The 15,463-nt window shown below is 37.1% G+C and overlaps 1 protein-coding gene across 3 annotated transcripts in view; it reads right to left on the minus strand.

Moving 5' to 3' along the window:
* Positions 1 to 15,463, minus strand: part of COL19A1 (collagen type XIX alpha 1 chain) — a 181,860-nt gene that overhangs the window by 85,072 nt on the left and 81,325 nt on the right. For all 3 annotated transcript variants that reach the window (XR_010027253.1, XM_063152974.1, XM_063152975.1), the window contains exons 12-14: positions 10,375 to 10,428; positions 3,170 to 3,223; positions 2,447 to 2,482 (exon numbers count right to left, since the gene is read on the minus strand). Coding sequence is in view for 2 of the 3 variants with exons in the window: in XM_063152974.1 (XP_063009044.1) it covers positions 2,447 to 2,482; positions 3,170 to 3,223; positions 10,375 to 10,428 (144 nt within the window). In the remaining variant the exon portion in view is untranslated. The remainder of the gene's footprint in view (positions 1 to 2,446; positions 2,483 to 3,169; positions 3,224 to 10,374; positions 10,429 to 15,463) is intronic.

Genomic DNA, 15,463 nt, shown 5'->3' on the forward strand with positions numbered 1-15,463 from the left:
TTTACAGTGGCCAAGAGAGAAAGCCTTCCTGCTGGGCTGTGCATTCCCACTCTGCTGTAATCTGTCTTCAAACTGCTAAACCCATTCACACTCACTCTTGTCTACATCACTTAGTAACATCCCTCTGAAGACTATGTCTGCTTTCCTAAAATTTAAATCTTTTCTTTTTAGAAGTGTAAAGGCGACCATCAGTAAATGTACCAACACAAAGACACCTTGCTGTGGTGGAATCAATGAACTGAAGCATTTGCAAAGCATTTTGTAATCAAAGAAATGCAATTCTTTGACATCCATTTTATGAAATTGGATCACTTCAGGTATAGAAGGAGCAAGTCCAGTCCCCTGAAAGCAGTGTGCCCCGGCAGCCAGGAGGGATAAAACTGTTCTGGGGGGCATTGGGCACAGCATGGCCAGCTGGGCAAGGGAGGGGATTGTCCTGCTCTGCTCTGCACTGGAACAGCCTCACCTTGTATATTGTGGGCAGTTTTGGACACCACAATATAAGAAAGATATAAAGTTCCTAGAAAGTGTCCAAATGGGGGCCACAGGGAGAAAGAAGGGCCTCCCACGGAAGAGCAGCTGAGGGCACTGGGTGTGTTCAGCCTGGAGGAGACTGAGGGGAGACCTCACTGCAGTGACAGCTTCCTTGGGAGGGGACAAGAAAGGGCAGGCACTGATCTCTGCTCTGTGTGACAGTGACAGGACCAAGGGAATGAAACTGTGTCAAGGGAAGTTGAGTTTGGGTATCAGGAAAAGGTTCTTCACCCAGAGGGTGGTTGGACACTGGAACAGGCTCCCAAAGGACATGGTGACAGCACCAGCCTGATGAATTTCCAGAAGCATTTGGATAATGCTCTTGGGTGTGTGGTGTGACTCTTGGGGATGGGTCTGTGCAGGGCAGGGAGTTGGACTTGATGATACCTTCCAACTTGTGTGTCCTTTCTAACTCAGCATATTCTCTGATTCTTGGTATCATACTACTGACCTCTGAGTATGATTCTTAGGAAAGCTAAGTGACCACAACTGCAATTTAAGACAATGAACACAAAAAAAAAAAAAAAAAAGAGATTTAACATATCCAGGTACTTCTATCAGAACAGATGTACTAATTTTTCAATCACTTACATAAAAAAAAACTCAAAAAGACTCTTCTGTGGTGTTAGAGCACACACAAAATAGATATCCCCAGGTTTTTTCCCTGTCTTATCTTCAGATGTGTCTGATTCCCATTCTTATGATCCCTTCAAGGCCTGCAAGAATCTATCTAAAGCAAGACAAACTCCAATGCATCTACTACAGTAAAATTTCAGGTTACCAATAACATTTTAATAATATATGAACTCTTCCAACACACAGTTTGTATATTCAAGAACTAAAGGACATAAATGGACCTGTTTGCCTCCAGTAAGATATGAACTGCAGCAAAGAGTCACTGATCTTGGGACAAAACACTAACTTCTTCCCAGGAAATAGAGATACGGGATATTATAATTCATAATCCAAAAAACAAGAAGTCTAAAACACAGCAACTTAATTTTGACACCTAAAGAGTAGAATTTATTTTTATCATATGGGTCTCTGTTATATCCTTCCATGTTTGTAAGCTCTAATGGAGATCCTGCTGCTGCAGTGTTGGAAATTAAGAGAGGGAAAAGACCATGTATAAACTATTTACACTATAAATGACAGTTCTTTTGAAGTTTATTTAGGATTACATGGGTAATATGAACAGTATAGATGTGGCTCATAACACTGAGTCTGGGAGAAGAGCTACTCATGTTGTGAAACTACAGCCTGGGAATTTGGAACCTTTTCTCATCTTTTTCCTTTTTACATTTTTGCCATACTCTTTTGCACCATTTGGAATTGGTTTTGCCCAAATAGACTGTTCAGAAGGGAAGGGCTTTTCATTTCAGCTCATGAGCAAAACCACTAGAATTCATAGAATTCAGACAGAATTTATTACTTTTATGAAGTAAACAAGACACACCCTGCAGAGTTTTGGGGACACTTTTCTTCAGGCTTTGTACATGCTTGAGGCCTGGATTGCAAGGAAATAAAGAACATTTTCCACCATCCATACAGCAGTGTCTAGCCAGAATACAATACCCTAAAAGCATTGATCATTTTTGCAACCTTCTACTGAAAAATGCTTTCCTTAAAATAACAAGGGAACTCCTTCACTAGAACAAGTCTATACTATTTATACATGGAATAAACAAGATAATATCCTTGTTAGCATTTGGGAGGAAACAAGATGTTTTAAACCTGCTTATTTTTATTTATATTTACAGAATTACCTACACAAGTCGTACAGAAAATGCAGAGGCACTCTGATGAAAGGGACTTTTAGACTTATTAAGGGGAGTATTCACATTGCAAATTAGTGAAAAACATGCAGCATTTCTTAGGGATTTTCTTTTGGCTGTACTCTACATGTACTCACACTCAAGGCAGCTGGTCCTGGAGGTCCTGCATCTCCCTGGTTAAAACAGCAGAGGAAGTAAATCAACAATCTCTTTAGTTATACATATTTAATCTCTAGACCTCTTAGAGAATATGCAGCACTGCAGAAATTATTTCAGTACAATCATTAAACATGTTGATTATGAAAATATGTGAGCAAAGAGATATTCTTCTCCAGTAATGGCAGACATATACACAGTTCACCACAGGTTAAAGGGAAAAATGTGCCAGGCCTCTGCATAAATGAATCACAGCTTAAAAAAAGCAATCCTTCAAAACACATTTCCATATGTCAAGTTACAAGCTGCAGCTTACATGTACAAGGTGGCTGCTGAAGCCAGTGTGACAGCTCACATATGTAAAGAAATCTGACTGTGTGAATATTCACAGAATTAGGTCACTGAGGTACAAATCACATCTGAGACCATCAGGTTTAGTTCATGGGAGCAAATTAGTGCAGCCAGAGAGCAATTCAGAACACCAAATTTAGGCTCTTGGTCAGACCTCCTTTTAAAATTCATTGTGATAAAGGGTACTCATCTTTTGCATGTACAGTTAGCCTGTACTCATATTCTTTAACCCTTAAGTTGCACAAATGGCAGCACTGGGTGTTTGCCACACATAGTAATGGCAACATGAGCAAAACTGAAGAATATCATGCACACTCACATAAACATACAACTTAATAGATTTAAAAATGTACCTTTTCTCCTTTGGGACCAGCCACACCAGGACTACCAGGGTCACCTTTCAGTCCCTGGGCAAAACGAGAAATGCATGTTTGTTGTCATCTGTGAAAAATTCTGGGATGAAATCCTGTAGCACTGTGAAGTAATATACACTAAACAAATAGGCCTTAGAATTCTATCACATTATTAATGCTATCTCGAAATTCTTTATCTTCATTATTTTGTCAACAGACACATATCTATCAGAGACCACATGTGTCTTCAATACATAATTAAACACACAGAGCCATTCTACTTTATTGGGCCCCATTTTGGTAAGTAGTGAGAGGAAATGCAAAGTTGTTTTGCAGTCTTGCATGGCCAAAAATGATAAAATAGAATATCAGAGAAGGTGCTAGTACATTCACTTGAACTCTGCTAAAATTGGGAAAGAGGCAGAGGTGGACAGAGACCTGCAGATTTTATGTTTTAAGTAGCAGTGCTGAACTGATGAGCTCCAGGAAAGTACAGCTCAGAGCTGCTGCACATCTTCCAACACTCTCATTTTCACCAGTGTTCACAAAGGCAATTAGAGAAATGATTGATTTCCTTCATATCTCCTTTTTCAGTTCTGCCTTCAAGAGACAAGCAATTAGTACTGCCCAGCCTTACACCTTGCATACAGAGCCATTTCACACTCCCAGGATCAGAGTGGTTTGGGTTGGGAGGGACTCCTCAAACAGGGACATTGGCAACTGGATCAGGCTGCTCAGAGTCCTATCCAACCCACTCATTAATGTTTCCAGGGATCTACAGCCTCTCTGAGAAACCTTTTCCAGTGTTCACCATTTTCACTGTAAACTGTTTCCTACTTACGCCTAGTCTGAATCTACCCTCTACAATATCTCCTATACAACTCTTCAACTAAGAAGTTCTCACCAGAAGCACCCAAAAAATCCCCACAAAATATCTTTAGTACCCAGCACACAATCTTTATTGTCTTCTCCTTGCTGCAGAACAAATGGGAAAATGAGGGATTTCAAAATAGGCCCAGCAAATTCAAGCTATTCTACAACAATGAATGAACTTAATTATCATGCTGTACCACGCTATCAGGAATTCATTTTTATTTAAGCTAAGAGATTTGTCTTGTGCCTTCCCTCTGACCACTGCTTTAGTGGCATGAGAGACTGTATATTGAAAGTCAGAGACACCTCTACAAGTTCAAAGATTTTACTTAGAAATGAAATGGCAACAATAGAGGCAATACAAGACCAAATTATAATAAGATGCTCCACAAGTAGACCACCATATTTATTATTCTGGAGGTTAAATAGGTCAAGGGTAGAAAAAAGTCATTTACATCTGAATTAGGGTTTACAAACTAAAGTTCTTCCCAGCTCCCTTTTTGTCCTTGCAAACTCTCTTCCTCAGTTTGCAATTATTAGGAATATAGAGACAACTGGCACGAAAATGGTAACTAACATCTGTGCCTTGGTGGGTACAGAAACATGAAATCAATGAGTGTTCTAAATACTGCGTATTTGTGCAACTTCACTTCCTGCTAAAATTACATTAATTCACCATCTGGAAGGAACATCATTTAGAACTATATGAGCATTTAAGTACCCACTTTGGATTAAATTTGTGGTTGTTGTAAATACCCCTGATTTAGCTTTGATTTGTTCTTTATTAAGCTTGCCAAATATGTAATAGTTAAATCAGAAGTAGTTTTGCTGTTTGAACTTAAAAAATGTAATAGGCAGATGGATTCAAAAGCCAAGCCAAAAAATTGCTTTCTTTTTACAATCTGCATATTTATGACATAGCTTTAATATTGTCTCCATTTGCTACATTTTACTTTCAACCTCCTTCTGAAAGAATGCATAAAACACAACCAATCCATATATTTAAAGCCATTTAAGGGATTTTTCAGGTATGCAAACTGTATGGATTTGGTTCAAAATCAATACTAGCAAATCTGCCATGGAACAATAGTTATGAGTTTAGGAATTAGCTCTTAGGCTCTATGTTTACAGAAGATAAAAGATAAGGCTAAAAAAAATCTGCAACTCACAGATGGTGACATATATCTGTGTGTCTCTACTGAATAGAAAATGCAACTGCAGATGAAAGATGCTGAGCCTGAGCCATGCACTTTCAAACTACGAACCTTATTTTTTCCTAATTGCTGTGTTTAAAGCTTTTGGCAGTGTATCTGCAAGGGCACCTTAGTGAGGTGTGCAGTCCGGCAGCTAGTGCAGAGATGATGACCTCAAACAAATACAATTGACCTCAAATAAAAAGGACAAGGGGAAACTACATGCTTTACAGGAAACCTTACAGTGTTTGAAGGAGGATTTTAAAGGACCCAGTGTTATAGGCCCATTATAAGTATTTCTGCTTTGCCTAGACATTATATATGCATTTAAAAATATTATAGACTTAGTAAGTTCCAGACACAGTGAATGCTTGCAAAAAAACACATCTGGGAATGCACCATGCCTATTCTTCCCTTCAGTCACCCTTTTGAAGCTGCTGAGAGGTTTAGCTGCTGGCTCACTGTCTCTGAAATGCCATAAGAAGAAAGGATTCCTGTGCAAAGTCAAATCTGCACCCCCTTTAACACAGTACAGTAGGGTATCCTGTCCCTGGCAGAGGCCAGAACAGGATGCTTCAGTAAAATGAATGTGGTTATCTAAACAGATACAATTTGGATGATTTTAGATCAAGCCTTAAGTTAGAAAAGCTCATTTTCTGCAATGTTTTAGGAGAACAAGATCAGTTTTAAAAACAAACAAATTTCTATTGATCTAAGGGGTCTATTGACCCCTTAAGTTAGAAAAGCTCATTTTCTGCAATATTTTAGGAGAACAAGTTCAGTTTTAAAAACAAACAAATTTCTAGTGATCTAAGGGGGTTACCAGATTTGCCAGACATTTAGGAACAGATTAAAAATTCCTTCTATAACAGAGAGTTAATTAATTGGGTATTGAATTCTATCCCAGTCTAATTCTAGCTTTGTGGGACCGATATAAGAATATACATTTATGAGTTCATGAACAGTCTTCAGCTGAAACATTTTATCCTCTGAAAGGACTACAGCTTGGTCTTTTTACAGGTCATGATAAATTTACATTATGGCTCCTTTATGAAGGAGGAAACCAAAATGTAAAGCAAGCATTAGAATATGTATATACAAGGCCAATTCAAAGCTAACAAGATATCAATACTGGAAATAGCAAAAATGAGAAATGTTCTAAATACATATAAAAAATAAGACTGATAAATGTAATGCAATTTCCAACCAACAGAGAAATTACTGGGACAAGTATATCACAAATATCTGTAAGGGTGTAAGTTGGGGTCAATAAGGGAAAGATTAAATTAGAGGCAGTGTTTTTGTTTGGAGAGGATGACAATGGTACTTCTTCTGGTGGAATGAATGAAAAACTGATAAAACAGGTTAAATGTATCACCAGCTGACACCAGGTACTTTTCTCAATGAAAAATTGCAAAGATCAGCTGGACCCCAACCAGAGGACTCCAGCAGCTCCTCGCAGGAGCCAAATGTTGCCTATTGGAATTGCACGTATTTGTACAGCACAAACTGTGCTGCACACATGTGGCAATGGAAAATGCAGTCAGACTGCAATCATATATTCAGGAGAACAGGTTTTCAACTCTATAAGATACCTTTTGGGGAAAACATAATTTGTTATTTGCAATCCCGTGGCCTTCATTAGAATAATCTGGTTCAATGTTACATCAGGGGGAAATCTCCTAGAACAATACATATTATGTAATGTACTGGAAATAGAGTACACAACCCAACAATTTAACAACAATGCGAACCCCATTATTACAGATCAGATCAGTTATCTCTACTGAGTAACAGAGCTTGGGAATACTCTAAGAGCAGAAATACATTTCATGCACAGACCAGCCTTAAAATCTAAGTTAACAACATCTTCAAAGTCAGGTGCACAATGCCAACCTGGATATGCTGGGATAACTTTCCTAATTTAGCAAAGTGTTTTCATAGCTCCGAACAATATACTTTTTTTCAGTTTATGTCTCAGGTATTTAAAATACTGACACTGCTCTCTTCTCATTAATGGAATTCCAAAACTTCAAAGTGATATATTACTAGAATTCACTGGACCCTAAATTAAATCTACTATCTTCTAATACTTTTGTTCCTAGCAGAATTCTCAGACTCTAGATATAAACAAAAATCATAACCAACTTCGCATTTTTAAACAATAGGATAATTCTCTTCCTATTCAGGTATTTCCTTGCAATGCTAATACTAAGAGAGTTCAAGATTAAACAGACAGGTCCTGAGGGTGTGAAGGTAAACAACTATTGCTATTACAACAAGATGCAGGATCCCTCTAAAAATTATCATACTTCTGATTACCTTTTCCCACAAGCATAAAAATTAAAAAGGTCTATTATGTTTTCCATATTTCCATTGAAAACCTGGGATTCTTTTGTTGCTTATTGAACTTAAGAGCTTCATCTTTTGACATCAGGTATGTAAAGAATTAAATTTTATGTAGGAAAGTTTTAGAGAAGTCACTTATGGTATTACCTCCCCCAGCAAGAGACATAAAAATAATCAGTTAAACACTTGCTTTAATATATATACTAGATTTTAATTTTAGATTTAACTTTTTTTTCCCCACTTACAAGAAAGACACTATTCCTCTACCAGCTATGCATGACACATGCTGACAGATATGATAAAACTTGCTGTTTTGACTTACTTTTGCTGAAGGGTTTAATTTATGTCAGAAAATAGTAATTGGCAGTATCCCATGACATTCATTCCTACCTGCACCAGTGATCAAGGAAACAACATGACTCAAAAATGTCTAAAAGTTTCTGTGATAAAGATCTTCTTTTCACTTCAGATCAACAGGCAGACATATGGATATAACAGAGAACATATTCCACAGATAGATTCATGGATACCTATATTGCAAATTTGTCCTCATTCCACACAGGCTATGTGTGTTTTTAAAATATTTTTCCAGATAGTGTCTCTATGAAGCTTCATTTGTTACAGTGGACAGCATTATTACCAAATCACAGAATCATTAAGGTTTGAAAAGACTTCCAAGATCATCAAGTCCAACCTTTCACTGATAACCACCTTGTCAACTCGACCAGACAGCTCATAATTCCTCAGTTATAAAAGCAGACAAGTCACACACCCAACTGTAAAACAAAATATCCACAAGAATGGTGAAGGGAAACAACATCTTAAAAAAATTACAGGATTTTAGTGGCAGCAATGTGTCACCTGAGTTTAATGTCAAGTGGCTAAAAGAGTCTCAAGGATGAAAGAGATACTATTCAATACCTGCTTAGAGACATGGACATGTGCTACAGGAACTCTATTAGTAATATATTAAGTTATTTATAGCTACTCCTTAGGAAACTAAAAACAATGGCAACCACAGTCGTAGTATTTATAGCAAGTATTCATGTTGTCAGATGGATTTTGAATAATGTCCCAGGCTGGGACACAGCATTGTAGAACTTGGCTCAGATTACTGGAGAGATAAACTGGGAGATGTGCAGAACATTCAGATATATTCACAGTTCCCGCCTCAAAACCTGGTTCTCAATGAGATTAACTGAGCCAGTTAGCATGAGTGAGAGAAGAGGAAATTAAAACTTTCTAGGTATTTCATCACTACAGCCTAGACTCCAAACCAGGTCTGGCTTCCCCTCTGTCATGCTACTTCTTTCTAGCAAGAACTTTCTGTACAGCTAAGAAAATACAACTTAGCAACAGCAAGCAAAAGTTTTCTGTGACACCTACTTTTCTGATTTTGATTAAAATACATTCAAATATGTTTCTACCATTTGTTCAAGAAAAAATGTTCAGTCATTATCTTCAAGTTCTTTAGAGGACGGAAACCCTCACTCCCCCAGGCAGAGACAATACCTGCCAGAAGGCAGTGCCTCTAGCTTTAAGTGTTTTCAGGCTGCTTTTATACAGCACTGCAGATTATACCAATGTAAGTAGATTAACTTGATTATTGCAGAAATATCAGATGCTACATTTCTGCTTGCAGAGCAAGTTAGAGAGACACTTAGAAAGTAAGAGTCAATGATATATAGACCTGTAAATTTAAAGACTGATATCTCTATGTAGAGTGATAACTGAATTCAAAGCATCTTATGTAAGCATTACTAAAAGAGAATTATGTGTGGTTTCAAACAATACAATGTTATACTGCCATATGCAGTTTTACTTCAGTTTTAATGTTTTAATGACAGTTTCCATAATAATAATCTACCATTTACTGACACATTGCAACAGTTCAGTAAATATTCAAAAATATGAATGTTCAGTATTTTTCACTTTCATAGTGCCACTATGTTAAATATGCCCTAGAGTTAATTAGGTCCTTGGTATACCTTACTCTTCCTAAAAGGTTGATGGAACAAGATCTCATGTAGTAAAGAAGATCATGTAAGACCAACACAGAAATGTCACCAGAGCTATGGAAAGAAACACAGATGTGTTTTTTCCATGCTGTCAGCATATATGTATGTATGAGAGAAGGATATGGTTCACCTTTACAGACAGACAGGCTACAAGAGAATACCTCTACAAATACCTAAATGTAGTTTCAGCTTAGTACACAGTGCATGTTGTCACATGAAGGACATCCACTTAAAAATAGCCTGATTTACCCAGGATTAAATTATAATTACCTAAAACAGGAAAAATATTTTTATGGTTACAGTGTGCATGGAAAGTCAGGTGATGTAAAGAGTGTCATAATTTCACAGCCTGTGTTATTGCATTTTCAGTACCTCCAGCTAGACTGCCATAGTATTTTTGTGTTAAATGCTGACCCTTTAATTCCTTTGGAAAAGTTGCTTAAAAAAGTATTACTGAATGTTTTTTCCAACTCCTGTATCTGGATTCTACTCCTAATTTCAGTCATTCCCCATCTGGGAGATGCTCTCTGCCTTCAACAGCAATGCTTTGCACCTGTAGAGCCAATATCATCCAGCATTAAAACCGAAAGCCAGGGTAACCCCCATCAAGGCCAAGAGGGAGAAGGACAGGAAGAGGGTATAAAGCAAACTTCATCAACAGGAATACCCAATTTCTAAATCCATCATTCTACCTATATAAAGTCTGAATTGCATTTCTTACCCACCCATCCAGAAGTTTGTGATTTGACTGTTTCACTATTGTTCCATTTACCTCTGCTCCAGGAAGGCCTTCTGGTCCTGGTTCTCCTTTATCTCCTTTTTCACCCTAAAAGAATTAATATTTATTTTATTATATATACTCATGGCACATAATAACCCACAACACTTTTAAAAGCAAAAATATTTTACCATTCTGGTCTGTTCTACATGTATATTTCTGGACGCACAAGTAAATCTATTCCTCACATTCCAAAAGAAATTCTTTCCAAATAAATGTCCCTAAAAAATGCCTAGCACTCTGATAGGTACAGTTCTCTGTACTTCATCGTGTCATTGAACATCCATAAAGACTCACCACAGTGTCTTGTTGTTTCTTGTTGTTTTTCAAAAAGATGGTGGTGAAACAAAAATTTACACAAGGAAACAGTTTAGTTTTTGAAAATCATAATCTTAATATTGCATTATTTTTTTCATTCTGAGATGCAGTTTTCTTATCAGATGCTTAAAGTAAGTGTTTATTTACAAAGTCCTCAATATTATTATTTGTCTTTGACCCATCTGGTATATGGTTCACTATTTGCATATGAAAAATGGACAAAACTTTTGTTCTGAAAATTTTCTTACAAGTATGAATATGAACAACATGATTAATCAAAAGAAAAAAAAATGGTGGGAAGGTTCCTTCAGAATTGACTATAGCTGGTTCCTGAGTTTGCTCATGAAACACTGCCTACAAAACACAATAATCTTTTTAGAATACATGAAAGAATTCAGTTCCATATTAACTCTAACAGCCAAACTATCCTAGTTAAGACATATTTTATCAAAGTGAATAAAATACACCTGCTAAAGAAGGATAATTTAAGAGAAAATACCTCCCAGAAGCAACAAGCTTGAAGAGCTCTACAATTGAATCTCTGACCCTAAAATGAAGCTTGTCAAATCAAAATAAGTAACCATAAAGTAACATAATTCTGATGGAAGTGCAAGGACTGACTTAATTAGAGTCTAAACTCTTCACATAAACCAAAGAAAACAAAGAGCTCTTCACCAAATTTCCATTATCTCCAGGGGACTACATTTGTCTGAGCAGAACCTATTCATTATATCAGCATCGTCTTCCTAACTCTGTTGGGTAAATGGCATTGAGCTGAGATCATTCAGCTAACTGCATTTGTGGCACAGCCCTGATGCAGAGCTATTTCTCCCATGGCAATGACAGAGGGCTTTTCATCTAATAATCAGTTTTGCAAAATGAGTGTATGAACTTTGTTGAACAACTGAAGCCTACTAACAAATTAGCAGCAGCAAACTGTGAATTTAATAATCCCACTCCCAAGATGGCTTTGCTGATTCATTTTTTCCATTTTAATACATCTTGTTGATAAGAAACTTAATGCTACACGATAGTTTGAATCATACAGTTAAGGTTTTCCCTCAAGTATTCCCTTTCTTACTGGTCAAAAAAAAAACTCCACCACATAAATCTGTGCATTTACTGCAAAGTTCAAGTGACACCAAACAGTTATAGGAATTTAACACTTATTATTTTAGTATGTTTAAACTATAGAGTCCTCTTTGTTCTATGGATTAAGACACTGTTTGAGAGAGTAATTTTCTTTCACTGTCAGTTTGAAAAAAAACCCAGTTGAAATCCCAGGCGTACCGTTCTTTTTAAATAGCTCACTTAAACTTTTAGAACTGCAAAAGTGACATTTTACTTTTCATCACCGTGACATACTGAACACTTAATACTGCTTTCAGGGTATTTCAACTAGAATCAGTTACACTGCTGCAATCTTGCAACAGTTATAAAGGTACACTCACATATTTGACATAATATGTCCTTATGTGAATGTATTTTTAGAAGACTTATAAATTTATGGAGCTAGTTTTTTATTCTATGGCTTGTATATCTGCTTTCACTTTAAGAGGAATGATGCAAATATGTACAGATTTGCTTCAGAAGTAGTAGCATCCTGTAAATGCCTTGATGCATAGGTGGAAACCTAAGGTGAAAGTTTCTTGTCATAATTTTTTATGCAACATCTTCATTGCCATAAAAAGCTAAACAGAGAGCCTAGCTAAAAGATGCCTGTTTCCTCAGCCTCAGTTATCATTTGCCTGGCTGTGAGATGAGCAGTACGTGTTGGTGAACGTGCCTTTTCCTCTCCAGCAGGCAGACAGTGACTTCAAAATGCCACCAGGCAGCTCTAGACACACAAGTGTGGCTGGTGAGTGCAGGGAAGAAAGAAACCCCCCATTCCTTATGGTTTACACAATATTTGGGCTTAAGATGTTTCTCAGTTTCTTTGACAAAATGATAAAAAGCACCCCCTGTTAATGAGCCTTGGACCTCTGCAGAGCCTCTGGCTTTCTGCCAGGTATGCAACTTCACATGAACATACCAATTTTTTAATGGAGTACACAATTTGTACTTGCCAAGCCTATCATATGGAATGTCCAGGTTCTCTGTGAAGCCAGAATGCAAGCCAAACACAGGTCCAATTTCTACAATTTATTCTCACAAGATCTGAGCCAAGTCATATTCATTTCTGCCTTTATGAAGCACACTATACTGCATAATTACCAGCTTCAAATCTAGCCAATTTGCAGAGTTGCTGAAGCCACTCTGCAGTGTAGAGGAGGCTGTTAATAATCAACATTATGGCTTTGTGGCAATGTATCTTACAGATTACCAAAAAGAGAGAAAAATGTGTTAATGTCACTTTATATGAAGTGCTCCTGCCTGCTTCTACTACATTCAGATGAGACAATTAAAGACTATTTATTGCAAAAACAGGATGACAAAACTATGAAAGCATCAAATCTTTTTTATTAGTTAACTAAAACTAACCCAGTGTAACACTGAATTATTTGTTTTTCTTCGGGTGAATTCTGCATTCCATTACCCCGATGGAACAAGCTGATGGGGTTGCTCCAGAACAACTGCTGGGAGGGATTCACTCTGCTTTGTGTAATGGTGGATGCACTGAATTCAGTGATAGCATTCTTTAATTAGGGCCAGGGGTACATCCACAGCCTCTGCAAAATGAGAGTACCAGCCTCCAACTCACTTGTCCACTTTAAGATTGCCCCATTTTCCTTGCACACTATTTCCCCCGTGTTAGAATGGCAAAGAAATATATTTGGAAATAAAATACATTAAGACGTAAAAATTGAACTAAAAAGATAAACATTTTTCTGCAACAGTGCACTGTTAATTATATAAATAAGCAATTCCTGGTATCAGTTTTTGGAAGAATTTTAAAGTGCCATTGTTAACTAACACTTGCTGAATTACTCTCCAAAGTACACAAGCTATATAATACCACAAAGTCAGTGTGGACACCTTATAATTTTTAGCCTCTGAAACTCCATGATTTTACCTACATATCTTTAACACAGTTATGATTTGTCATTTTGTAATACTTTTTTTCCTGTTATGTTACAGATCTGTCTCAGCAGAATGTTCTACATGAATTTTATTTTCTTGTGACCACTTTTCCATAGCTTCTTTTAAACTGATCTCAGCTCATAATAATGCTTATTGATTTTTCTTGAGTAAGTTATGAATGAAAAAGAATCTACACCTTCAGTTATAACAAACCCAGCCTTTGTTTCTTTCTGATTTTCTGACAGATGTCTGAAGAGCTAGGGTTATGAAGAGCTCCACCCCAATAATAATCTTACTGCCTGATGTGTAAATCTTCACAGAATATGGGGTGGTATGCTGTAGGAAAGGGGCAATACACAGGGTGAAGCACCTCAGGAATGCTGAGAGACTATACCATTTAAAAGGAGTGGAAAGCAAGGCAAACTAATGATTTTTGACTCAGTTTAGTCTGGGAGGTACTATGCAAGGAAATAGAAGAGTGACACATGAAGCTCATTTCCAAACAGACTGTAACCCTGTAGTACATAAGAGTATTTCCTAAGCAGGATCAGAAGGGGACAGCATAATACATTGCAGAAATACACTTCTATTATAGAAAACAAAAATCAACAGAGATGATCAGGAAGGATGTCACCTTGAAGCCCGTGTTTTCCCAAGCCCATATATTTAGGATACTCAGACAAAGCAATAAATCAGGTGATCCCAAACTTCATAGAGATCAGACAGCTCAGTAGACACACTTATCAAGAAACAATGACCAAAAATCTGCTGATTCCAAACTCTGCCTTTGCTGTCTTGTACCAGAGTCCTAAATAAGTGTTGTGCCTGAACATACTGGATACCATGTCAGGAAAAAGATCTTTCCATCCTGCTTTTTTACATAGACTGAGCAATACTGACAATATTCACAATGGTTAATTACTGCTTGTTGTCACACGTCACATTCCTTAACAAGCTCTAAGCACTTCTAACCAGAGAGGCCATATAAAGGCAAATAACCACCTCAACTAAAGGCAAAACCTTAGGCACAGAACAATCTGAATTCAGGCCAGCCCAAGGCTCCAAAGCTGCACAATGAACTGCCTCATTCTGTCAGCAGGAATAAGGTAGCCATCCATTTTTATTCTTTGTAGTAAAACCTTAAAATGCAAAATTATTTGGATCAGTTAGAACAGCAAACAAAGAAAAAACCAACCCAAAAAACCCCAACTCAAACCCTAAGTAGAAGTTTCAGTGTAGTGCTCTCCAATGGAGATATCCAATGCACAGAGAACAAGAATAACCCTTGGAGCACTACTGCAGAAAAGTATCTGGATATTGTCGTGGATCACATAATACATGGAAATCTGTAACATAAAGACATTTTTAAAAGGCTAAACTCCATTCTCCATTTGTAGAATGTAAGCTGAAAAAACCCCAGCTATTCTGGCTTACTTGCCACTGGTGAGAAAAGTGAAAAATAACACCTAGTTCAGGGCATCATATTTTTCTGCTCTTCTCCAAGCTAGAATGACAGAAAATGTGAAAAATAGTTAGGAGGTAAGAATGAACATAGGACATGCTGATGGATCTCAAGTATGGGAAAAAAATGTTCTAAGTGGTACATCAAGGTTTCTATACTGATAATACAAATAATAGATTTCATTTCAAATGGGGTGCGGGGGGTGGAATTTGTGTTAAAAAGGCAGAGAAGTACTGTAATGACCTAAGATTAGAATGAATTTGCCTAAACTGTAGATTTTGC

Source organism: Melospiza melodia, chromosome 3 (genome assembly GCF_035770615.1).
Source record: "Melospiza melodia melodia isolate bMelMel2 chromosome 3, bMelMel2.pri, whole genome shotgun sequence".
In the NCBI taxonomy this organism is placed as follows: domain Eukaryota; kingdom Metazoa; phylum Chordata; class Aves; order Passeriformes; family Passerellidae; genus Melospiza; species Melospiza melodia.